Genomic DNA, 27,233 nt, shown 5'->3' with positions numbered 1-27,233 from the left:
ATAGTATGCCAATTTTGGTAGATACCAAGTTAACGAAACGACCATGAGAGCGAAAAGTCGTAGGCGGCTAGATAGATAGATACTGTCAAACTATAAAATGTTCGACATGAAATGCTTCGCATTTAATAAACCTTCTTGCCGAGGCTAGATGCGAACCCGCGTACCCCTGGTCTCAAGGCGAGCGTCGTAACCACTAGGCTATACAGCCACGCTTGCGGAATATGCATTTATTCGAACCATATGATTGCGTTCGAGAGTCGTCGTCTTCGTCCCCAGCTGGCGTGTTCGTACGCTCGGGCTCTGCGAGGTGAAGCTTTGGGTGAAGAGGTTTGGGCGCTATGAGAGCGAGAGAGAGGCGCATTCACGAAGCGGGTCTCCTGAAACGCGGTGTCGGCATGGAACGCGGCGTCGGTGTTGCAAGCTGCGCTATACAACGCGCAGTGACGGACGGCCGTAACTCCGATACGCGCGAAAAGAAATTATAATCATCACGAGTAATGAGACGAAAAGTTCGCGCGCACTTACGGAAAATGGTGGGCTACGATCGCCCAGCTTCGCTATTTCAAGCATTGCGCGGCTGCGTGCAAGGTTAAGCGTTTTTTCTTTTGTTTGTGGTTGACTAGTTCTAATAGCCCTAACTTTCTTCCAGACTTACAACCAATAAGTACGCAACAACGGCCAATGGAATTGAAGCATCACCTTGCTCTTACTATAATCGTCTTTTGCTTTTGCAACGGCCAGGGTAAGTTTCTTTGCACTGATTGGAAACTATATTTGATGCACTAGTAAGTATTCACTTACTAGCGCAAAGGCAGATATATTATTTACTGGATTGTGTAAAGATGCATTTCATAAAAAAATGAACTGCGGAATGTCAGTGGTCTTGCATATGCAAACAAAGAACTTATATTGCGCGAACTGGAGGCAATGTTTGCCAAATGGTTTGAAAACATTTCGTTTGAAGTGCAAGGTATGGGCTGTGTTCAGGCTGCAGTCTCTGCAGAATCGGCATTTGAAGGGAACGCTTTCCTTTTTGGTATAAAAATCTGGGAAAACACATTTCACGATGACTGTTGATGGTAATGCGTTAACATTAAATCATTGCATCGACACAATCTGTTGCCACCGTGGAATCGAGCGAGTCATGTATAAGGCGTGTAGTGCATCGGTATTCATCTTTCCCGCTTCCGTTAGAACCCTCGGTGCCATCTAGCGCCACAGCCGCGAAGCCAACGCGCGGCCTCCGAATGCATGGCGCGGCGGAGTACTTCATGCATTTTCCGGGACCAACTATCTATTTATGTATGTTTGTATTTAACCACTATCCCGCCTACCTGGGTAAACTGGGTATTTCATATTCGAGTGGATACGCCACCGGGCTACTGTGCTAAGGGAGAGGAGGGTTTGGAACCAACCTTCGGACCAGCTTGGGTCATTGAGTATGTGGCAAAGTGTACATACGTACCGCTTTTTATCAATGCACTTTCACGCCGACATTGGTCACTATAGATGGAAGACTCGGTGACGTATTCAGAAACGATCCACTTCGGCGACAGTATCGCCTCGGCTACGATATCACCGTCAGGCTCGCGCTGATCGGCTGGTTGAGCAAAATTGAATGACGCAATGCTCAACCAGCCAATCAGTTCATCCAAGTTTGCCAAAACAGCCAATCAGCGCGCGTCGTTGGCGGAGGCTTGGCTAAGGGGATAGTATCGCCGAAGTCGATTGTTTCAAAATACGCCCATGGGTAGGTACCGCTCTTCGAAAAAAAAATATTTGACACCGACTTGGAGCAAAGGATATAAAACGGGTATGAACCCGTTTGATGCTGACTTTAGTCAATGGGTATGCATCAGGAGGTGTGTGCCGCTCTTCAATGAACGTCTTTGACGCCAAGTTGGGTAAAAAAGTATGTTCTACTGGAAATATGCCGCTCTACATTGACGAAAACTATCCCTAAAATTTCTCACATGCTGAGTGGAATCAAACACACGTCACAAAAAAATTGAAGGACGCTTAAGCTTCGCCTTTAAGAGTGGAACGCGATAGCGTTATCGGGCGCCATTCACATCAGTTTGGCGTCAAACAGTTTTATTCAACAGAGGTACCTAATGAGTCCCGTATCTAGAATGACCCATGTCGGCGTAAAAGAGATTAATTGAAGAGCGGCCCGCATGCAAACATTGCCATATACTGAGTGACCCAGGTTGGCCTGACATTTTGTTTCGAACATTGGTGCCCAAGCACTGCAGCCTGGGCAGCCCATTCGACCATGGACATGCATAGCTAGGCCCCGGAAAGTTCGTCAAGTATCTTAATAATGATAGCGCAATAAAAGGAAGTCGAGGCCACGTATCTGTCCGCTAACAGCGTAATGGCCATGATTGGGTCAATTCCGTGCCTACCTTTATGGACGGTTCTAGGCGTGTTGTATAGCCCTGTATGGAGATTTATGCTATTGTTTTCTGAAAAACTATGACATCAGGGTTACGCGTGGATTGCTTGTTGAAATGTAAAAAAGGAGTTACGTTCGCGGGGATAGCCCCGACTGTTCCAGAATGACTGGCGGTGATGCTGCACTGTTTCACTTCGTGAGGTAGCCTGGGATTTCCGAAACCTGTGCCAGGCTAGCGGTTGTTGGATCACTATTAATCTTCGTGATATTTCAAAGCAGTTGTGATGCTGTAGTGAGGCTTAGCTTTGGTAGTTCTGAAAAAGGACATCCACGGGGTGTCTAAATATTGATAGTACCGGCGAGATGAGTTGAGCATCGTATATAGAATGAGCCAGGTATTTTCAGTACAATCACAGAGCCATGGTGACGTGCGTCTTGTCGCGTCGAGATCCCTTGTGTTTCTCCGCAGTGCACAACCATTGGAGATAGCGTGTGATTTTGCATGGTTTGCATTGAAGGGATCCTGAACAAAACTATCGCCGCTAAGATTTCTAGCCTAAATGAATGCTTGGGTGCTGAAACTGGTTGACACAACTTTCTTTTCAGGCGGAAATTAGCGAAAAATAACGAATATATTGCATTTGGCGCAAAGCTCCACGTCTAGCGGCTGCAACGTGAACTAGAGGAAGTGACGTTTCTGTGGCGTTATCCGTGCCGGATACAGGCGAGCGAGCCATGCCTGCGTCTTAACACTCACATCGACAGCGCCGACCGGCAGCGAACGACATCTCAACTACGCAGTTGCTCTCGGTCATACACTTGTTTTCGCAAGCCGAGCTTGTGCCCAAGTGTTCAAAAACACCGTTTGTGTTGTGTGCTGCTTTGTATTGTGATCATTGACGCACCTGGCACAACTCAGGAGAATGCCTCTACGCTGCGGCGCGCAAGGGTGTGAGAAAAGAAAGTATCGGTGGGCGAGTCCCGCCGTGTTTCTCGAAAACGCGAGCGAGGCTTCGTGTCATTAGTGTGAAAGTATGGTATGGCTCATGAGGCGAAAAATGCGACGTTTGCGTGGCCACACGATGGTTCAAAACCCGCAGGGGCGTCTGCGCAAGCAGGCGTTTGCTGAGTTGCACCACCACGTACCCGAGCACTTGAGGGTTGGAACCTCCGCGTCTAACTGTGCGCGGCCTAGCCGTGTCCGGGGAAAAGAGGATCCTGGGGGTTGAGCGGAAGCCGCGTGCTTGGACCTTCATGGCCCCTCGGCGGAGGCAACACACCTCTTTGGCCTCCGCTTCACGTAGATGGCACCTCCGGACTGACCCACCCGGGGGAAATCGGTAGTTGCCTTTTCCTATTCTCCTCTTCAGTCTTCATCTTTTCCTCTCACTTTCAATCTTTCCTGTCTTCTCCTCTCTTCTATTTACTTCTGATTTTCTGGGCAGTGAGGGTTAACCTTGTGTGCGATAACCAACCTTGGTTATACATATTGGGTTATAGTGGCTGTGTACAGCTGGCGATGGCAACCTTTATCAATGCACAAGTCTTGTCACGCCCCCTTGTTGGGCTCCGTGGTGGGCGGCTGGCATCGCTGCCGAAATCAATCAACACTTGATGGCTTAGTCATTCCCCCGACTCAGTGATCGTCCTCTTACAAAAAGAGGGCGCACCGAAGAAAACTTTCAATTTTTTGTCAAACGCAAAGAATGCTTCCCACGTTTCCACGTCATTCATAGTCTTAACTCTGAAACGACCGCTAGGACAATTTCACCTTTCTGTGTTTCCAAATATCTCACTGACAAACTGGGCCCAGGCTACAAAGTGACCAAAATGGCCAGCGGCGACCTTCTCCTTGAGGTTCGCGACAAGGGCCAACATGATAAACTTTCAAATTTAGTGGCATTCGGCAATCTTCAAATCAGTGTGACACAACACCGGTCAATGAACACAAGTAAAGGAGTGATATCTGATGATGATCTACTTAACCTGAGCGAAGAAGAGCTCCTAGAGGGCTGGAAGGAACAGAATGTGATTGAAGTGCGAAGGATAAAGATTAAGCGCGATAATAAAGAAATACCTACTAAGCATTTGATCCTCACCTTTGGGACAAGCGAGCTGCCAGATTCTCTTGAAACAGGATACACAAAGACAAGAGTGAGACCGTACATCCCGAATCCCCGCCGATGTTTTAAGTGCCAGAGATTCGGCCATAGCTCTCAAAGCTGCCGTGGCCGACTGACATGTGCAAAATGCGGGAATAATGAACACACTTCTGATAACTGTGGTAGTGCGCTCCACTGTCCAAAATGAGACGGTGTTCATGTGGCATATTCACGATCATGCCCTACGTGAAAGAAAGAGAAAGATATTATTACTCTGAAAGTGAAGGAAAACATCTCACTTCAAGAAGGGCGGAAACGTGTTTCCTTTCTGCATACCGCAGGGTATGCTGGTGCAGCGCGAAAGGGGGCAACGCTGCAGCAGACTTCGGCATCGGCCCGGCCCACAAACAGTGTGGCCACGGCTGTGCCACCAGCCCCCCAGGTGACAGCAGCCAGCGCTGCTGCGCCGTCTCTGAAGGAGGGCTATTCGACCTCTGCGTTGGTGGCCCCCAAGGCCCTGCTTTTCGAAGCAAAGCCTACCCCGAAACTGGCCCGCTCGAGTGAGCGGAAGTCCAGCGGCTCCCAGGAGTCGATGGACACAACTCCAAGCCAGATGGCGCAGCCAGCGCCTCGGGAGCGACGCGATTCTCGCGAACGCTCCAAGACAAACAAACCGCGGATTACGGGGCCTGGAAAGGCTTCGTAAGCCAACTTGAATCCTCTTGACACACAGCATATTAACATAAACAATATGGATACACAAATATTACACTGGAATGTGAGAGGTTTTTTGCAAAACCTCGACGACATTAAAGAACTTCTACACAAATACAATCCAAAGGTGCTGTGTGTTCAGGAGACACACCTAAAACCAATACAAAGTAACTTCTTCAGGAAATACGCCATTTTCCGAAAAGATCGAGATGATGTACTCGCCTCTTCGGGTGGCGTCGCCATTATAGTGAACAAAGATGTTGCTTGTCAGCGGCTGCCTCTGCGAACTCCTCTTGAGGCAGTCGCAGTCCGAGCGGTACTCTTTCAGAAGTTGGTCACTGTAAGTTCCCTTTACATCCCTCCGAATTATCAACTTTCCAGATCAGAGTTTTTAAGCTTTATCGCTGAACTTCCCCAACCATATATAGTTGTTGGAGATCTAAATGCCCATAGCAGCCTGTGGGGTGACTCTCGTTGTGACGCGAGAGGACGCTTAATTGAAAACTTTTTTTTACCACAGATGCATGCCTGCTAAATAAAAAAGAGCCCACATTTTACAGCGTGGCACACAGTACATACTCATCTATAGATTTAAGCATAGCATCAAGTACACTCATGCCATATCTGGAGTGGAACGTCATCAAAAACCCCTATGGGAGTGACCACTTCCCGATCCTCTTAACATTAACAAAAAGGGAAGAAAACTATCCTCATGTTCCCCAGTGGAAGATTGACTCTGCCGACTGGAAGCAATACAGAGACCTCACCCGCCTAGCATGGGATGACATCCGTACACTTAACATTGACGACGCAGTGGCATATTTGACAGCATTTATTGTGAATATAGCGTCCATGTGCATCCCAGAAACACAAAGAAAGCATTCCAAACGACGTGTTCCCTGGTGGAATGATGACTGTAGGAAGCACGAAAAAAACAAAATAAGGCTCGGGGCCGCCTCCGCGACTCTCCAACTGCAGAAAATCTAATCAACTTCAAGAAAACAAAGAGTGAGGGTAGAAGAACGCGCTGCTGTGCCAAAAGGGAAAGCTGGCCAAAAATACATATCGGGCATAAATTCTTACACAGACGGAAAGAAAGCCTGGAACCGAGTTAACAAATTAAACGGGCGGCAGACTCATCCTCTGCCATTAGTAAACAATCAGGGAAAAGCTCTTGAAGAACAGGCTGATTTTCTAGGTGCCCACTTCGAGTACATTTCAAGCTCAGCCCATTACACAGATACATTTCTACGGTATCAGCGGCAAGTAGAGGGATTGCCCCTGGATCGGAAAATAACAAAGAATGAACCTTACAACCGTCCATTTACCATGGCGGAATTTCAGGCGTCACTGAGTTGCTGTAATAAGACAGCACCAGGAAGAGACAGAATAGATTATGACATGATCAAACACTTACACCCTGAAACTCACAAAACACTTCTGTCGCTTTTTAACTCCATATTCTGTGGCGGGTATATCCCGGCTGCCTGGAAAGAGGCAACAATTATCCCTATTCTCAAAGAGGGCAAGGACCCGACTTCGGCCAGCAGTTATAGGCCTATAGCCCTAACAAGTTGCCTGTGCAATCTCTTCGAGAAAATGACTAACCGGCGCTGATCCATTTTCTTGAAAGTAACAAAATACTAGATCCATTACAGTGTGGTTTAAATGAAGGTAGATCCACATCAGACCATCTTGTCCGCATCGAGACAAATATTCGGGATGCCTACGTGCATAAACAGTTTTTCCTGTCAGTTTTCTTGGACATGGACAAGGCATATGACACCACATGGCGTTTTGGAATCCTCCGTGATCTGGCAGGAATGGGCGTCCGAGGCAACTTGCTGAACGTGATTCAAAGTTATCTCTCGAACCGCACATTCCGTGTTCGAGTTGGTAATGTCTTGTCTCGTCAATTCACCCAGGAGACTGGTGTACCACAAGGGGGTGTGCTGAGTTGCACTCTATTTGTTGTAAAAATGAATTCTCTTCACAGTGTCATACCACGCACAATGTTTTATTCCATGTACGTGGATGATGTGCAAATCGGTTACTAATCTTGTGATCTTGTTATCTGTGAGCGCCAGGTGCAGCTTGGCCTCAACAAGATTTCCAAGTGGGCGGACGAGAATGGATTTAGACTAAACCCACAAAAAAGCACGTGCGTCCTCTTCTCGAACAAAAGAGGCATGCAACCAGACCCCGTTATTGACCTTAATGGGGAACGGCTATCTGTGAGTCATGAATATAAATTTTTAGGCCTCATCTTAGATTCTAAGTTAACTTTTGTCCCGCACCTCAAGTACCTGAAAACAAAGTGCCTGAAGGCTATGAATCTGCTGAAGCTTTTGTCACGCACATCATGGGGAAGCGACAGGAGATGCCTCCTTCATAATCAGCCTATATTTATGTCCACTGCAGGACGAAGGCCTCTCCCTGCGATCTCCAATTACCCCTGTCTTGCGCTAGCGTATTCCAACTTGCGCCTGCGAATTTCCTAACCTCATCATTCCACCTGACTTTCTGCCGTCCTCGACTGCGCTTCCCTTCTCTTGGTATCCATTCTGTAACCCTAATGGTCCACCGGTTATCCATCCTACGCATTACATGGCCTGCCCAGCTCCATTTCTTCCGCTTAATGTCAACTAGAATATCGTCTACCCCCGTTTGTTCTCTGATCCACACCGCTCTCTTCCTGTCTCTTAACGTTACTCCTAAGATTTTTAGTTCCATTGCTCTTTGTGCGGTCCTTAACTTGTTCTCGAGCTTCTTTGTTAACCTCCAAGTTTCTGCCCCGTATGTTAGCACCGGTAGAATGCAATGATTGTACACTTTTCTTTTCAATGACAGTGGTAAGCTCCCAGTCAGGATTTGGCAATGCCTGCCGTATGCACTCCAACCTAATTTTATTCTTCTGTAAATTTCTTTCTCATGATCAGGGTCCCCTGTGAGTAATTGGCCTAGATAAACATATTCCTTTACAGATTCTAGAGGCTGACTGGCGCTCCTGAATTCTTGTTCCCTTGCCAGGCTATTGAACATTATCTTTGTCTTCTGCATATTCATCTTCAACCCAATTCTTGCACTTTCTCGATGAAGGTCCTCAATCATTTGTTGTAATTCCTCTCCATTGTTGCTCAATAGGACAATGTCATCTGCAAACCGAATGTTGCTGAGATATTCGCCATCGATCCTCACTCCTAATCCTTCCCAGTCTAAGAGCTTGAATACTTCTTCTAAGCATGCAGTGAATAGCATTGGAGAGATTGTGTCTCCTTGCGTGACCCCTTTCTTGATAGGTATCTTTCTACTTTTCTTGTCTCCTTAGCTTATGCCTCCTTAGCTTATACAAAAGCCTTGTACGGTCACGCCTTGACTACGCAGCCATAGTTTATAGCTCTGCAACACCTAGTGCTCTAAAGATGTTAGATCCCGTTCACCATCTGGGTATTCGGCTTGCTACAGGCGCCTTCAGGACTAGCCCTGTAGAAAGCCTGTATGTTGAGTCGGATGAATGGTCCCTGCATCTCCAAAGAACGTATTTAAGTTTATCCTACTCCCTGAAGGTAAAGGCAGATGTAGAACACTCATGCCATTCCAGTATAGGCGACATATATCGGCTGCCAGGCTGTATCAAAACCGGCCGTCTGTGATGACTCCTTTGTCCTTGCGTCTACAAGCGTCGGCTGAAGGAACAGGCATACTAGTTCAAGAGAATGTCTTAATGGCTCCCACTCCGCTTCCACCACCTTGGAAGTGGCAGACTATTGAGTGCGATGTCTCTTTCACAGAGATTTCCAAGCACGCACCCGAGACTCATATCCGTTCGCACTTCCTCGAGCTTCAGGCGAAGTACTCAAGCGCGGAATTTTACACAGACGCTTCCAAATCTTCTGTTGGTGTTGCTTACGCTGCTCTGGGACCGTCGTTTTCAACATCTGGTGCACTAAATCCGCATACAAGTATTTTAACAGCGGAAGCATACGCAATCCTTTCGGCAGTTAAGCACATAAAGCTAATGAATGTTACCAAAGCAATTGTGTTCACAGACTCATTGAGCGTCGTTAGAGCTCTAATGCGTCTACGAAAACAGAAGAATTCAGTTTTTAACGAACTCTACAGCTGGTTATGGTCAGCTTACATGGGCAATCAAGTGATCATAGTGTGCTGGGTACCTGGCCATAGAGGCATAAAAGCAACGTAGCTGCTAACGAAAGTGCCACGTCAGTAATTTTTAAATATTCAGACGCAAACATAGCTGTTCCTCCCACAGACCTAAAGCCTTTCTTGCGCCATCAGTTGCGGAGATGCTGGCAAAGGCAGTGGGACAACGAAGTGTCAAACAAGCTACATATGATCAAACCAAGAATAGGGAAATGGATGTCTGAAAAAACGGCAAGACACAAAGAAGTGCTTCTCTGCAGGTTAAGAATAGGTCATACCTATGGCACACACTCTTACCTCCTTTCTGGAAGTGATCCTCCAAAATGTGATAGGTGTGGCGACATTCTTACAGTCCTCCATGTCCTTGTCCAGTGCCCGGAAATAGAAGCACAGCGCAAAAAGTACTTTTATCCCGCATATCGTGAGCACATCCCCCTTCATCCAGCATTCTTTCTTAGCCATGAGCCGCTTTTTGATTTTAATGCAGTCTTAAAATTTTTAGCAGATGTAAACACTTTACAAATCATCTGGCCAGGGTATCTGTAGCGCAGCCTCGTCTTGGAGGCTGCAGCTGCAATGCAAAAAGGTTGTACAGCACGTGCCTCTCAGCCCTTGATTTCAAGGAACTCCTTGAGGCACTAGTGCTATTGTATACGTCTTAGTATATTGTCACAGACAAAACAACAAAAGACTTCCGTCGACGCTATAGATGTTTTATAGAACAACTCTGGCACCTTCGTCGTTGTCTTCTTCGATGATCAACCCGACGTGCCTAGCATGGAATTGCACCGAGTGGCTTTCAGTCGTGTCAAGGTCGTGGCATTACCCCCCTCCCTAGAAGCATCGTCTCGATGCAGAACATTGATGCACTTGGGGGGTGCCACAGTGATACTGTTAAGGTATACGTAGATGATGAGAGAGGTGTAGAGCTTTGAGGTCAGCGGGAGTAGTAAAGCTTCAACCGAGAGACGTGAACGACATCGGACAGGCGTGGGCGTCGGGGACGGCGAGTGGTGCCTTCTACTTCAGGAATCACTTCGTATGTCACGTCGCCGAGTCGTTGAACGATCCTATAGGGTCCAAAGTAGCGGCGCAAAAGTTTCTCCGACCGACCACGCTGGCGGATCGGTGTCCACACCCATACTTTGTCACCAGGTTGATAAGTGACGTCTCGGTGACGAAGATTGTATCGGTTGGCGTCGTTGTGTTGTTGGTAGCGGATACGCATTCGTGCGAGCTGGCGCGCCTCTTCGGCGCATCGAGCGAATTCGGCAGCATCAGTGACAACATTAGAACAGTGGGTGGGTAAAAGCATCGCGTCCAACGTTGTTACAGCTTCCCGGCCATGCACCAAGCGAAAAGGGGTGAAGCCGGTAGTTTCTTGAACGGCAGTATTATACGCAAACGTAACATATGGGAGAACGTCGTCCCAGTTCTTGTGGTCGACGTCAACATACATGGAAATCATATCAGCGATCGTTTTGTTTAGCCTTTCTGTAAGCCCATTCGTCTGGGGATGGTAAGCAGTGGCTTTGCGGTGAACTGAACCACTGAGATGCATGATATCTTCTGTGAGCTGCGCAGTAAATGCTGTGCCCCGGTCGGTTATAACCACTGTCGGAGCACCGTGGCGGAGTACGATGCCATGTACAAAGAAGGTCGCAATATCATTAGCAGTGCCTTGTGGGAGAGCTCTGGTTTCAATGTAACGTGTAAGGTAGTCTGTGGCTACAGCAATCCAACGGTTACCAGCCCGCGACGTGGGGAATGGTCCAAGCAAATCTATGCCGACTTGCTGAAAAGGGATCCGTGGAGGATCAACGGGATGGAGAAGTCCAGCGGGACGCAGGGGTGGTGTTTTGCGTCTCTGGCAGTCGCGGCATGTCTTCACATATTGCTTGACATCACGGCGAAGGTTAGGCCAGAAGTACTTTTGGCGTATGCGTGAGAACGTCCGTGCGAATCCCAAGTGGCCCGAAGATGGCTCGTCATGAGAGGCCCGCAGGATGTCGTCACGTAGTGCAGACGGCACTACAAGGAGGCAGGCGGTTGCGGTTGAGTGAAAACCCAATTTGTAGAGGACGCCATCGCGGAGAAAATACGAAGATAACGTTCGGACGAACATACGAGGCGGCTCTGGTAGACGGTTCTCAAGGTAGTCGATGAGAGGCCGGAGTTCTGAATCATCGCGCTGTTGCTTGCTGATGTCTGACACTGTGACAATGGAAAGAAATGCGTCCTCTTCATCAACATCGAATGGCGACGGTTGAAGAGGAGCACGCGAGAGGCAGTCGGCGTCGGTGTGTTTACGCCCGGACTTGAACACGATCGTCATGTCGTATTCTTGCAAGCGAAGACTCCAGCGTGCGAGACGGCCAGAGGGATCCTTCAGATTGGCGAGCCAGCACAATGAATGGTGATCTGTCACAACTCGAAACGATCGGCCGTACAAATATGGGCGGAACTTAGCAATTGCCCACACAACAGCCAAGCATTCCTTCTCCGTAGTCGAATAGTTCCTTTCAGCTGGAGACAAAGTGCGGCTTGCGTACGCAATGACGCGCTCGGCTCCATCTTGCCACTGTACGAGGACGGCACCAAGGCCAACGTTGCTGGCATCCGTGTGCAACTCGGTGTCACTGTCTTCGTCAAAGTGTCCTAGAACGGGAGGTGTTTGCAGACGTTTCTGTAGTTCACAGAAGGCCTCTTGTTGGTCCTGCTCCCAGACAAACGGAACATTATCCTTTGTTAGCCGCTGCAAAGGTTCGGCTATCCTTGAAAAGTTAGCCACGAAGCGTCTATAATATGCGCAAAGCCCTAGAAAACGGCGGAGTTCGTGTTTGTTCGCAGGTGTAGGAAACGAAGCGACAGCAATGGTTTTGTCGGGGTCTGGTCGAATGCCTGCGTAGCTGACAACATGGCCTAAAAATTTGAGTTCGTCATACCCGAAATGGCATTTTTCAGGCTTTAAGGACAGGCCAGCAGCACGAATTGCGTCAAGAACTGCTTGTAAGCGCTGTAGGTGCTGCTCAAAAGTGTCAGAAAACACAACGATATCATCTAAATAGACAAGGCATGACTGCCACTTGAGACCTGATAGTACTGTGTCCATCATGCGCTGAAAGGTAGCAGGCGCAGAGCACAATCCGAAAGGAAGGACCTTGAATTCGTATTGTCCATCAGGCGTAATAAAGGCGGTTTTCTCACGGTCACGGTCATCAACCTCTATTTGCCAGTAGCCGCTGCGTAGGTCCATCGATGAGAAGTATCGGGCATGTCGAAGGCGGTCCAAAGAATCGTCGATGCGGGGAAGGGGATAAACGTCTTTCTTCGTAACGTTGTTAAGCTTGCGATAGTCAACACAAAAACGCATTGTACCGTCTTTCTTTTTCACCAGAACTACAGGTGACGCCCATGGACTGGTGGAGGGCTGTATGATGTCGTCGGTAAGCATTTGTTGGACTTGATTGCGGATGGCGTCTTGCTCTTTACGAGAAACACGGTAGGCACGTTGGCGCACGGGTCTTTCATCGGGATTTGTAATAATTCGGTGTTTCGCAATAGGCGTTTGGTTGACCTTCGATGTTGAAGCGAAACAGTCCGCAAAAGACTGTAAAAGGCTCCGAATGCTAGCCTGTTGTCCACCTGATAATTTTGAATTCACATCAATCTTGCTGTTGGCCGGTACGTCCCAGGTAGCATCTGCACCATTCTGTCCTACAGTTAAACAAGCAGGATTGTCACTGACTGGCTCCAAATAGGCGATGGCAGTTCGTGGGGCGAAGTGCTGGTATTCACGACTGAAATTAGTCACTAAAATCTGAGCAGTCCGTGACGACAGCTGCAAGATGCCGCGAGCTACGCAAACCTGTCGAGCCAACAAGACTGACAGATTGCCTTCAGCGATTCCGAGATGGGGAGGATCGTCGTCTGTTTCCACAGTGATCAACGTAGTACTCCGTGGTGGCAAAGTAGCGCAGTCACCAGAAACGCGTAACACCGTGGACTGTAGGTGATAGTCGTCCGAATGAGTTGCATGTTCGCTGGAAAAAGTGACAAGCAACTCGCGAAGGTTTATGATTGCCCCGTACTCTAGAAGAAAGTCCATACCGAGAATGATCTGCCTAGAGCACTCTGCCAGTATAATAAATGAAGCGACAAACGTGGCCTCACGAATGCGTACCCTCGCAGTGCATTTGCCGGTCGGTGTGAGAACATGACCGCCGGCTGTACGGAGCTTAGGTCCGGGCCACGGTGTCGTCACCTTGCGAAGTGCAGTAGCCAGTTGTCCGCTTAGAACAGAATAATCGCCACCAGTATCGACAAGAGCGGTTACCGGGTGGTTATCTACAGAAACGAGTATGTCGGCTGAAACAGGTTTACGGTTTTCGAATGAAGGTGCCGAAGGTACACAGTCATCGTTGTCGTCATCGTTATCGTCGTCGGTGACGTCGCCGTCGGGGTGTCGCAGCGGAGGATCTTTCGAAGTGCGTTGTACAGCGGCCCCACCCCCCGAGGTCGCTGTTCTTAGTTTCCCCGACTTGGGCTCGTGGGCCGGTTGCCCACAGAAGCGGAGAACGTAGTGTAGTGACTAGGTGACGCCGATCGTCGAGGAGGTGGTGATCGTGACTGGCGCCTCTGTGGAGACGGAGATCGGCTCGTTGGCAGGGACTGTTCAAACGGTGGGAACTGCGCGTACGGCGACGAATCTCGACTGGCCAGATATTGCCGTATGGCCAGATATTCAATCCGTATCGGAATTTTTATAGTCATAACTTCAATCATTAGTCATTGTCATTATTTTAATACCAATATATTTTACGCAATTTACAGCGACTTGATTTTTAGGCCTTTTTACAGCCACGTTATATCAACCATCTATAACTCATATGCCACTCTATTTATACTAAATTGAAAAACCATCACCATTTGTCATGGCGCTCTTTGGCCATATCTTGCCCTTGTGCCAATAAAAGCCATATATTATTACGATGGTTCAAAAAGGCTAGGAAGCCTCGTTCCTTTGGTGGTAGTCGAACTTAAAACCTTTCGTGTTAATTACAGCGAAGTTAATTAAAGCTCATATAATTACGTTCGAGGTAATTAAGGCACTCGAACCCGCGATCTATGATGGAAGTCAGAACGTTGAACTTTTATGGGAGTGATATCCACGCCCTTTGGTTAAATAAGGCGAATTAAAGCACAGTTAATTAAGGTAGAGTTATTTAAGGCATTCCAACTCATTACCTTTGTTGGAAGTGGAAGCTTCAACTTTTGGTGGGAGTGGAACCCACGACCTTCCGTTGTGCGCAGCTTGTGACGAACACCGTTGGTCACATGTCGTCACTGCGCTTCTGCTGACATGGCCTCTAGAGTTCTAAGTGCCCTTTGAATTTTTGACACCTGCGACAACTCCTGAGGCGCGCACTCACTTTATTACCGTGAAGCTGTTTACCTCTAGCCTACGTATGCATCCCTAGCATGCGGTCCGGAGAATGCAACACCGAATAATGCACATACGATGCTCCGTGCAAGGGAGTGAGAAAAGTATCATCGGGCGAGACCCACCGTGTCATACCTTTCCGGCAGAGCCGAAGTTGAAGTATACGGATTCACGCTGCACGCCCATCTCAGCCAACATGGGTACCGTCAAAGCGTGGCTTTCTGTTCTCGAAACACTTTGAGGAAAGTGACTATCAGACGAGCTCTGCTTTGCTGGAGAGCTGCGGCATGTCAGCGGAAGGTCGCTGTGGCATCCTAGTAGCAGGGTCCTTCAATACTTTTCGTCACAACATGAAACTTCCACGTAACGCTATGGGAAAGCTTTATATAGTGGCCGCCGTGCACGCCGCACAACGCTGGCGCTATTGCGCAAGGGTCGACTGCCTGTATGGGCGTGTGAATATTGTCGACACAACGCTCAAATCGCTGTCCTGCTTCTATACAGTGTTCGGAAATGCAACACGAACAATTTAGAACCTCTGCTGCCGCCGCCGCTGCTGCTGCTGCTGCTGCTGGAGTGACCTAAAATACTGGGAGAGTCTCCAAAGCACCGGCTTCCGCGTGAAGCTTTTCGGGGAATTGCCGCGCCGCGCCACTGCTGTACCGGACACGTTAAAGCCCCTGTATAAGAAAAATACCGCCATCCTTTGATCAGCGCCGCTTCGCTCTCTCCTGTATCTCCGATTGGACGATGATAGCGCGCGCTTTCACTTCTTTATATTATTTTTTTCGCCTCAAAGCCATGTTGAAAGGCCTCTGCGCAGTCGCAGTCGCCAGCGGCGGCGCGCGCGGCCTGAAAGCTTCAACGTGGACTTTCTAGGTGCGCGACCGTCGACTTGTTTTCGCAAGCAAAAAGTAAATAAAAAAACAAGCGCTTTAGGAGAGGAGACGGCGGAGGAAAGAGTAGATGGCGGTACTTTTCTTATGAACCTTTTCACAAACCGACGTTTGAGCAGCGCCATTGGCCGACACGGGCGACGTCTAGCGTCAGAACATGTTATGCCGCCATTTTGGGCTGTGAGCCTTGCGAGAGCAGGCCGGCCGCACTTCGGTTGTGTGATCTTCGCCGCGCATTATTTCGATTGTTTTCTTCCGCTTCGCTTGCCTTGTGCCGCTTGACTTGTTACATGTTTCACGTGCTCGTGTGAGCGCTCAGTGTAGTGTGCCATGGCAACAGCAAGCCCAGCCTGTGGGTGTGGTGTTTCGTCGTCGGTAGCGGCGGCAGCCGCGTCTGCTTCGTCGAGACCTGGCGTACTAATCAGCGGTATATTTCATTGTTATTTCTGGGAACATGTGACTGTATCGTCGATTGAATCTGATCACCATTACGTTTCGCGGATGAGGGTTGCCTCATTTAGCGAATGTAAGCGCGTACGTAGCTGTCGGGCAATGCTTAGAACCAGGCGCTGGCAGCTCGACGACGCGTGTGTGTGGTTGGTAGATATGCGGTGGTTACTCTATACTCTTCTGACGCAACTGAACAGCTCAATCATGCAAAATGTATTGAACCTGGTGCAGTGCAGGGTGCTTATAACCAAATGTCAAAGCATAAGCGTTGCGATCGATCAGCGCCGTGCCTGCAGCGAACCAACGCGCGGCAGTGATCAGAGATGCCAGCGCAACTGATGCAGCCCAGGTGCTAGACTTGTATTTTTTAATATTTAGTATTTGTTTATTTATTTATACATACTGTCAATCCCAATAGGCATTATAACAGGACTTGTTATAAAGATATATTTGTTTTCCTATTTTTTATGTTTCTATACCTGGAATGGCTTTTCTTTCGAATGTCGTAATTTGGAACAAGCTTCGCTCACGGTGAACCTTAACGTAGATCATGCGCGAAGTTTGTATTGAAGATATCGCGTACGGCAAGAATTGTTCGTCCCCGCAGGGGCGTCTGCTCAGCACGCGTTTGGTAAGTTGCGCCACCACGTACCCGAGCACACGAGGTTTGGAACCTCCCGCGTCTAACCGTGCGCGGCTTAGCCGTGTCCGGGGAAAAGGGGATCCTGGGGGTTGAGCCAATGCCGGGTGTTTGGACCTTTACGGCCCCTCGGCGGAGGCAACACACCCCTTTGGCCTCGGCTTCACGTAGACGGCACCCCTGGACTGACCTACCCGGGGGAAATCGGTTGTTGCCTTTTCCTGTCTCTCTCTCCAATCTTCGTCTTTCTCTCTCGCCTTTTCATCTTTCCTGTCGTCTACTCTCTTCTATATTACTTCCGCCCTTCTTGGTAGCGAGGGTTAACCCTGTGTGAGTAGCCGACCTAGGTCATTTCATATTCGGTTATAGTGGTGACGTACAGCTGGCGTCTGCAGGACTTGTTTTTATAAGACCTGTGGCGTCCCCTTGTTGGGCTCCACGGTGGGCGGCTGGCGTTACTACCGAAAACTGAAAATTTTCCATGGATAGCTCCTTTCCCAAGCTCTCGGATCGCCCTCAGAAACGAGGGCGCACCGAAGAAATATTAAAATTTTTTGGTCGCAACACTGAGAATTTCCCCCGCTATCAGGTAATACACTGTGAGAAACCAGGAAAGACAACGAGAATGATCTCGCCCTTCCTCGTTTCCAAAAGTCTAACTCAGACAATTGGCCGAGGCTATAAGGCAACCAGACTTGCGAGTGGCCACCTTCTCTTGGAACTACATGACAAAAAGCAATATGAAAAACTTTGTAATCTAGTGTCTCTCGGGGACATACCAGTTTCAGTGACCCCACACCGCACCATGAACACCATCCGCGGTGTGATTTCCGATGATGATCTCATGGAGCTGAGCGAGACTGAACTTCTGGAAGAATGGAAAGAACAAAATGTGATCAACGTAAAACGAATGAGAATGAGGCGTGATGGTAAAGAAATTGACACTAAGCAACTAATACTCACATTCGGTTCGAGTGTGCTGCCAGAAACCATCGAGGCAGGTTACATTAAAATCCGAGTAAGGCCGTACATCCCCAACCCTCTCCGTTGCTTCAAATGCCAAAGATTTGGCCACAGTTCACAGAACTGCCGAGGCCGTCAGACTTGTGCAAAATGCAGTGCGAACGAACATCTCTCTGAATCATGTGAAAACACTCTCCACGGTGTGAACTGTGATGGGGAGCACGCGGCATACTCGCGGTCGTGCCCCACCTGGAAAAGAGAAAAAGAAATAGTATCAATCAAAGTAAAGGAGAACATATCATTCAAGGAGGCACGTAGGCGGGTATCATACCTGCCCAAGAACACCTTTGCCGATGTGGCGCGTCAGGGGGCAGCGACACAACGGTTTCCGGCGGCTGTCCGGCTCACGCGCGGTGAGCTGCCAGCGACGCCATCCGCCCCCTCGGCGGCTGCAGCTAGCGCTGCTCCACCACCTCAGAACAAGGGGCCATCGACCTCCGGGCTGGTGGCCTCAGGGATCTAGTCCATCGAGACGAGGCCCGCACGTAAAACAAACCGCTCGCAAGAGCGGGTGCCCAGAGCCTCGCAAGAGGCCATGGACTCAATAACAAGCCAGACGGCGCCATCAGCGCCTAAGGAGCGCCGTGAATCTCGCGATCCCTCCAAACAAGAAAAAGCCCGCATCACAGGGCCCGACAAGGGCTCTGTGAAGTAACTGCTCTCTCTTAAACACACAGCACAAAAAACATTCCCACGATGAATACACAAATAATACAGTGGAACGTCAGAGGACTCCTTCACAACCTCGACGACGTTAAAGACATCCTACACAGGTTTAAGCCTAAGGTGATGTGTGTTCAAGAAACGCACCTGAAATGTACACAAACAAATTTTCTCAGACAATACGCTATTTTTCGCAAAGACCGCGATGACAATGTTGTGTCATCCGGTGGTGTGGTTATCATAGTAGACAGAGGTGTTGCCTGCCGGGAATTAAAACTTCGTACGCCCCTAGAGGCAGTTGCCGTCCGAGGGGTGTTGTTTGACAAGCTAATCACTATTAGTTCAATATACATCCCTCCCAGCTATTCACTTAATAAAACGGAATTTCAAAATTACATAGATGAACTTCCTGCTCCATACATAGTTGTCGGAGATATAAATGCACATAACACCTTGTGGGGAGACTCTCGTTGCGATGCGAGAGGTCGCCTGATTGAAAACTTTCTGTTTTCCTCACGAGCATGTATACTAAATAAGAAAGAGCCAACGTACTACAGCGTGGCGCATAATACATACTCCTCCATAGAATTAAGTATCGTGTCGTGTACGCTAATCCCGTACTTGGAGTGGTCCGTTATCAAAAACCCTTTTGGGAGCGACCACTTCCCAATCATGTTAAACTTAACAAAACAAGATGTATGCTCACCACACATTCCTCGATGGAAAGTTGACTCGGCTAACTGGGAACTTTTCCAAGAAATAACATATTTAAGCCGGGATAACATTGCCTCTTTTAACATAGACGATGCTGTGGTGTATATAACAGGTTTTATCATTGACGCTGCTGAAAGTTGCATACAACAATCTAACGGACTGGCTAATAAGCGTCGCCTGCCTTGGTGGAACGAGGAATGCCAAAAAGCACGTAAAAAGCAAAACAAAGCCTGGGGATTGCTTTGCAACTCCCCAACAGCTGAAAACCTGATAAATTTTAAACAAGCAAAGTCGCAGGGCAGAAAAACGCGTCGACGTGCAAAGAGAGAGTGTTGGGAAAGGTACATTTCCAGTATTCATTCTTACACGGACGAGACCAAAGTCTGGAATAGGGTAAATAAACTAATAGGCCGGGAGTCACATCCCCTACCCTTAGTACGTAGCCAAGGTGATAGCCTGGAAGACCAGGCGGATTGTTTAGGTGAACACTTTGAATATGTATCAAGTGAATCGCACTATACAGAAACTTTCCTGAAGTTCAAAGAACGCGAAGAGCGGCAGCCCCTTAACCGCAAAGATTCTTCAAGTGAGGCTTACAATCGACCATTTAGCTTAGCCACACTTAAAGCATCTCTCACATGTTGCAACAAGTCGGCGCCAGGTGGCGATCGTATTATGTATGAAATGGTTAGATACCTACACCCTGAAACACTGAAAACACTCCTGTCTCTTTTTAATGCCATGTGGGCGGCTGGGTGTATCCCGTCCTCATGGAAAGAAGCCATAGTCATACCGATTCTTAAACAAGGCAAAGACCCGTCCTTAGCCAGCAGCTACAGGCCAATAGCTCTAACAAGCTGCCTGTGGAAGCTGTATGAAAAAATGCTGAACCGGCGCTTAATTTGTTTCCTAGAAAATAACAAAATACTAGACCCCTTCCAGTGCGGCTTCCGAGAAGGTAGGTCGACAATAGACCACCTTGTTCGCATCGAGGCAAACATCCGAGATGCATTTATTCATAAACAGTTTTTACTTTCTGTATTTCTAGATTTAGAGAAAGCGTACGACACGACATGGCGCTTCGGGATTCTGCGAGATCTTTCTGCGATGGGGGTCCGCGGAAATATGTTAAACACAGTCGAAAGCTACCTGTCTCACCGCTCGTTTCGTGTAAGATTAGGCAATGTTTTATCGAGAAGATTCACCCAAGAGTCTGGCGTGCCGCAAGGGGGTGTGCTTAGTTGCACACCCTTTATTGTCAAAATGAACTCCCTGTATACAGTCATTCCACGCAGCACGTTTTATTAAGTGTATGTCGATGATGTACAGATAGGTTACAAATCATGTAACATTGCTATTTGTGAACGACAGGTGCTACTTGGATTAAATAAATTGTCTAAATGGGCGGATGTAAATGGGTTTAAGATAAACACACAGAAATGTACATGCATACTATTCTCAAACAAAAGAGGCATGACACCGGTGCTAAATCTCACGATCAATCGAGAGGAACTATCCATGAGCAGTGAGCACGAATTCCTGGGCATAATTCTGGACTCTAAGCTAACTTTCATCCCCCATCTTACATATCTGAAGATAAAATGTCTGAAGATTATGAACCTTTTAAAAATTCTCTCGCACACAACATGGGGTAGTGATCGAAAATGCCTGCTAAACTTGTACAACAGTCTCGTCCACTCGCGCCTTGATTACGGAGCTATCATTTACAATTCCGCAACACCAAGTGCATTAAAAATACTAGACCCCGTTCACCATCTGGGCATCTGCCTCGCGACCGGTGCTTTCCGAACAAGTCCGATCGAGAGCCTCTATGTAGCGTCGAACCAGTGGTCACTCCATCTGCAGCGTTCATATAGCAGTTTCACATATTTTCTGACAGTACAAGCAAACAATGAACATCCCTCTTATCCCACCATAAACGATATGACCGCTGCTGCACTCTTCTATAACCACCCTGAAGCGAGGAAATCGTTCTCTTTACGTGTAAGGAATCTTGGAGAGCAAATGGGTGTTCCAGTGCTTGATCATCGTCCTATGGCTCCTGCGAAACTGTTACCGCCGTGGCAGTGGCAGCTCATAGAGTGTGACACATCATTCGTAGAGGTCACTAAGCACGCACCAGATGCACATATCAAAATGCATTTGCTTGAACTCCAGTCCAAGTACACATGCACAGAGTTTTATACAGACGCTTCTAAGTCACGTGGCGGGGTGCAGGCGCGGATCCAGGGGGGATGTCCGGATGTCCTGACCCCCCCCCCCCCCTCAGATTTCTGCATCGCCCCATCGCTGACAGGGGGATGGCCCTGTCGCAAAAAAATATGGCCACCAGCATTCTTCAAAAGTATTTTTCGCGAGTACCCGTGGTATCAGCCATGTAGAAGTAAAGCTATAGCTCGCTCACAAGCTTAGTTCTATTCCGTAGGAGTGTGGTGTCGCGAAGTTGCCGTAGTTATTTTTTCTCATGAGCACCTTGGACCTCCTGGCGCCTGCCGTGCCTTACTCGTCCCGTCGGTGGCGTCGAATGAACAAGGGGACGTCCCTTTTGCCAAACACGCCGAGGTCCGCTCGAGCGCCTTCGCGCCTGATTAACTTAGTTTCCCCTTGGGGTGTCAACGGTTGCCTCGTTGGCTGTCATCGGTTCCGCGACCAACCTGCTTAATGAAAGAGATCTCTTGCTGAAGTGTTCATATATAAATAATAACAACTAACAGCTAAACTAAGAACTACGCATAAGCAACTTTTTTTAACTGTAGCACTCATTGCGATCACAGTTACACGTTGACAATATCCAGTACGACACAGTACCGTTCGTACGCTACAATTTTTTCAGTGTAACTTCGCAGTTTTATTGTCGTACCTGCAGTTTTATTGTCGTACCAGCATAGGAGGCTCAAGCCCACCGGATCCGTTTATCCGAGTGGGCGTTCTCGCGGAGCGGGGCGAAGCCCCGAGCCGCGGCTGCGAAGTGGGGGAGCGTGACGTCAGCGGCCAACGCCAGCGCGCGGGCCTAGGATGGCGTCGCGTGGTTAGAGAAACGGGAGCAGATGCGCGCCTTGTGTAAAAGGATGACGTCGCGTGGGAAACAAAACATGAAGACGCTGGCTCGCGCTCTCGCCTACTACGCCACATCGTTATTCTTGTAGGTGGCGTCGTGAGTCTTCATACGCGGTGATTCGCATATCGTAAACAACTAGCGTAGTGGTTGCTGCGTTGGAGCGGAGCGTTACGCCCGTATTCAAGAACGTTCCTCTAGTCAACACACCACCACGACTCAAGAGAGAAGATGGCACCGCCATCCCTCCACAGAAGTGGTCACTGAGCTTCATAATCATTCACGGGAATTCATGAGAATTGTCGCGTCTTTATTCTCGATTATTCTGCGCAGTACGACAATTGAAATTTGGAGTCTGATATCTCGGAGCACGGACACGCTAGAATAATTCTTCCGACTGATACTGTGTATACTCGACTGTCTCTAAGTTTTCAATACAAACATATACCCACTTACTGTAGTCAACAAACAATAATTGTTCAATTTTATTTAATTGGGCTGCTCACAGCGATAATTATCATCTCACTTTGTGCCCCCCTAGCCACAAAACTTATTTGCACAGGTGGTCTTCGCGTGCCTCCCAGTGCCTAACTTTAAGAAAACCATAAAACTTAGTTTTAAGCAACCTGTATTATCAGGCGCAACCGCCAAGCACATGGCTGTATTGGGTAACGTCCTTTTCCTATAAGCTCGGAGAAACCGATACCTAGCTTCGCTACAGATCGTCTTCCTCTTTCTGGGGTTTTACGTGCCAAAACCAGTTCTGATTATGAGGCACGCCGTAGTGGAAGGCTCCGGATTAATTTTGAACACCTGGGGTTCTTTAACCTGCACTACAACGCAAGAACACAGGCGTTTTTGCATTTCGCCTCCATCGAAATGCGGCCGCCGCGGCCGCGATTTGATCCCGCGATCTCGTGCTCAACGCCTGGGCTGACTGAGCCACCACGGAGGGCTACAGGTGTATAAAACGCGGGTTTATCGTGAGGAAAAACGGTAAATTTCGGTAAATAAGAAAGGCTACTATCATCATCATCATTGACAGAAGCTGACCCCCCCCCCCCCCTCAGAAAAAACCTGGATCCGCCCCTGACGGGGTGTCGTATGCAGCCATCGGCCCATCCTTCTCGGAATCCGGTGTACTCCACCTGGAAACAAGCATCTTTACGGCTGAGGCCTATGCAATATTGTCGGCTGTGAATCATATAACGAAAAGAAAACTTCAAAAAGCAGTTATATTTACAGACTCTCTAAGCGTTGTGAAAGCCCTGATGTCACTCTGCAAACACAAAAATCCTGTACTCATTGAGCTCCATTCCACTCTATGCAGAGCGTATATGTCAAACCGGCATGTCATTATATGCTGGGTGCCGGGTCATAGAGGCATCGAGGGCAATGTTCTTGCCGACCAAATGGCCACGTCAATAACACCGCACACTTTTAACCCTACAGCTGCTGTCCCTGTAAGAGATTTGAAAACTTTCTTGCGAAAGAAACTGCGAAGCCACTGGCAACGCTTGTGGGACGCTGAAACAGATAATAAGCTTCACCTGATTGAACCACAGTTAGGTTTCTGGCCCCCCGTAACGAAAACACGACGAACTGACGTCCTATTCTGTCGTCTCAGAATAGGACACACGTACGGCACCCACAGTTTTTTGCTGACTGGTGATGAACCACCAACCTGTGGTAGACGTGGAGAGAGGCTGACCGTCCTCCACGTCCTGCTGGAGTGTCGGGAAGCCGAAAGAGAGAGAAAGAAACATTTTCCTCTAGCATACCGCCATTGTGTTCCTCTCCATCCTGCTATGTTTCTTGGTGAAGAGCCGCTTTTTAGCACTAAAGCTGTCCTAGGCTTCCTGGACGATGTGGTCCTGCATGTTAATAGTCCAATCATTTCGTAGCGCATCCTCTCTCTAGAGGATGCTGCTGTGATAGTAGTTCAGCATATATAGCACATGCCTCCAGGCCCTTGCACTTCAAGGGCTCTGTTAAGGCAGAAGTGCTTTTTGAGAACTTTCGCCTCTGACATATTTTAGTATACCATCATTCTTTCACCATGCATCTCTCATGTCGATAGCACACTTCATTACTTATTGCCATATTCTTATTACCTATAGATTTTACACACTTTACAGCGACTATTTTAGGCACCTTTACAGCCATGCCACATCTGTTTTATTCACACCTTATGATTCACCATTCATACCACTGACAAGCCATTATCATCGCCTTGGCGCTCTTTGGCCACATCTGGCCCTTGCGCCAATAAACTCTAACAATCATCATCAAGAATTGTTCGTGTGCGCTATCTCTGAAGCGAAATAAGCCAATAACATTGCAGCGTTAGGGCCATCTCTTTCTCTTGTTTCCCTTACACCGTCTCACTGTGCTATGTTCATAATAAAGTGATGTCGAGTCTTAACAACTGTCGAATAAATACATATGCATATGACTGTCAACCACTACTGACCGTGAGTGAAAAGCGCTTAGTGGTCAGCGAAGCGGTCACTGCACGCACGTATTTCACTTGATCGACTGTGCGAATAATTTTTTTGCGTTACTTTTATTCTTGCAAGCATGATGCTATTGTCCGCGTACCCATGCGTATACCGTTTTTTACGTCCTTACTTGCCCGGGCTAATTTACCGCGTTTCTACGCCACGCACAGTTAGCGCATTAACGGTTCCTGAACTCTAGCACTGGCGCTATGCCGCGCTGATGAGGTTGACACGTTCGTTTTTGCATTCTCTTGCTGCCCAAGCAAATAGACAAACGCTCAATGATGGGTGAGTTCGATTCAGCACCACACTGTTGAAGTTAATTACCTTTATGGGCAGGGCCGCGCAGGGTGCGTGAGAACCGAGAGACAATGTTTTGGTGGACACAGGGTCTGCATACATCTTCCACAGGACACAATTTTTGCAGATCGTCGCGAAGTGTATTTACGGACTAGTTCTCTCGCAGAGTGCTCCAATTTGTCGTATACCGGTGTCACACGGCCACTTTTGACAGCGATCGAGACCGATCTGGATCGGAATGTCCAACCGCGATAGGCTCCCTTTCGCAGATTGAGCAAAGATGCCAATCGTGACCAAGAAATTCGACCCATATCGGGCTCGATCGCGATCAAAAGTGCGCCGTGTGACCCCCGTATTAGGCACTGGAATGAAGTCGTGTTTCAAAGAATAACAAATGTAGCCTCTGCCACTACATACGAGAAAATGTTGTTCGAAGAGCTGACAATTCTCGTAACCTATTGGGAAATGTGCCTGAAAGAGTTTACCAAAATCCGTTATTTTACTGATGTGTGGATTGGTTCACATTAGACTTGTCTCCTTCGTGTCTCATTAGACTTAGGAGGAGACACGTGGCCTTTCTGCGCTCGGGAAGCGCGCGGAAAGCGTGAGGCGTCTGCTACGTGCTTTAGTTTTTTGGCGTTTAGTTTCTACGCAAGGCACTTGGAGGCTATTTAACTTCAATGGTGCTGTACGGCATGGAACATACTCATCTTTAAGTGTTGTCTTTGTGCTGGAGCAGCAAGATATTACAAACAATCATTTGTAGAACGGCATCAGCACGGCCTAGTTCCGGTGCTAGAGTTCGGGAGCGGTAATGTGGGAACTGTGAGTGCGGTGAAACACGTAAAATACAGTTATACGCACAAGGAGAGAACGAAGACAAGGTTATTCACATGGGAAAGCGGGCAAAAGGGTAATGCATGCACGAATTAAAAAAAAAGTAAATTACTCACGCAGTCAACTGCTGTACTTACGTGCAGTGACAGCTTCGCTCCACACTACGAGCTTATCAGTAACGGTCGCCAGTGGTTTACAGCCATATTCACATGTCTTCATTCGACAATTTGTTAGCCTCGACTAGTACTTTATTATTCAAAGAGCTCAGAAAGAGGGCATAAGGAAAACGAGAGAAAGAGTACAGACGGCCGTTCCACAAGTTTTTGCACAAGCGGTGTCCAACAGAAAGAGGCTTTACAGATATCAAAATAAAGTTCAATTAGATATGAATACCAGCATTTTGCTGTGTAAATTAAATAACTGCCGAATCAATAATATGTTAAGCAATGTACAAACGTAAAGGTGTTATTTCAGTCACCGACAAAACCGTTAATGATTACATGCGGTTCGAGCAAGCACGAGCGCGACTTCAAACAAAAACAATAAACTGCAATGCCACCGGCGCTGCGAGCTTAAATAAGTTCAGTTCATCACAGGAGGAAAAGAGAGCGAGGTTGGAGGTGATGATGCAATGCCTAGCAATGCGGAGGAGGCGCGTAACCATGGAATGAGAAAATAGAAGACAGAAAGTAACGGAACATCGGGAGTGGTGATGCATTGTGGGGATGACATTACGCCATATGATTATGAGAAACGAGGAAGGAGGGGAGACTGGGAGTGATGATGTAATGCGGAAACGACAGTATTAAAATTACGCCGTACGTTTAAAATGGTGTAGGGACTTTACGTATGATAGGTCATTGAGAAATGAAAAACGAGAGGGGTCTGAAGGTGATGTGATACGGATAGAGACATCCGGTAATCGCGCCAGAAGCATTGAATCTTACATCTGCGTCATCTGCATTTGCCCGGCCTCTCCTCCTTTTTGGAATTTTTCCATTTATAGACAAACTAATTTTTTTTCTATATTGAAACAGATGGCTATTGCTGGCCCAGCAATTTATTCATTTGTCATGCAAAAGTTTTACTGTTAAAATAGTCTTGTTATATAATCCGTGAAAATGACCACCTTTGATGCACTACAAATATTGCCATTAACTTTAAGTATCAGTACTGCTATTGTCTTTAATGGCAGTAAAACATAAAAAGGTTACGTCCTTGTAAATCAGTTGACTCTTTTCATTATATAATTACAGTCACGAATTAATCGATCAGCAATTTATTTGCTATGTACGAACTATAAAGGAAATAG

The 27,233-nt window shown here is 47.8% G+C and overlaps 1 protein-coding gene across 4 annotated transcripts in view; it reads left to right on the top strand.

Annotated features, from left to right (window-relative positions):
• Window positions 1-27,233, top strand: part of LOC119454432 (uncharacterized) — an 86,899-nt gene that overhangs the window by 9,185 nt on the left and 50,481 nt on the right. For all 4 annotated transcript variants that reach the window (XR_007467312.1, XM_049668472.1, XM_049668471.1 and 1 more), the window contains exon 2: window positions 650-742. Coding sequence is in view for 3 of the 4 variants with exons in the window: in XM_049668472.1 (XP_049524429.1) it covers window positions 682-742 (61 nt within the window). In the remaining variant the exon portion in view is untranslated. The remainder of the gene's footprint in view (window positions 1-649; window positions 743-27,233) is intronic.

Source organism: Dermacentor silvarum, chromosome 5 (assembly GCF_013339745.2).
Source record: "Dermacentor silvarum isolate Dsil-2018 chromosome 5, BIME_Dsil_1.4, whole genome shotgun sequence".
Lineage (NCBI taxonomy): Eukaryota > Metazoa > Arthropoda > Arachnida > Ixodida > Ixodidae > Dermacentor > Dermacentor silvarum.
Note: the sequence above shows the minus strand (reverse complement) of the source record. Positions and strands in the feature narration are given on the sequence as shown.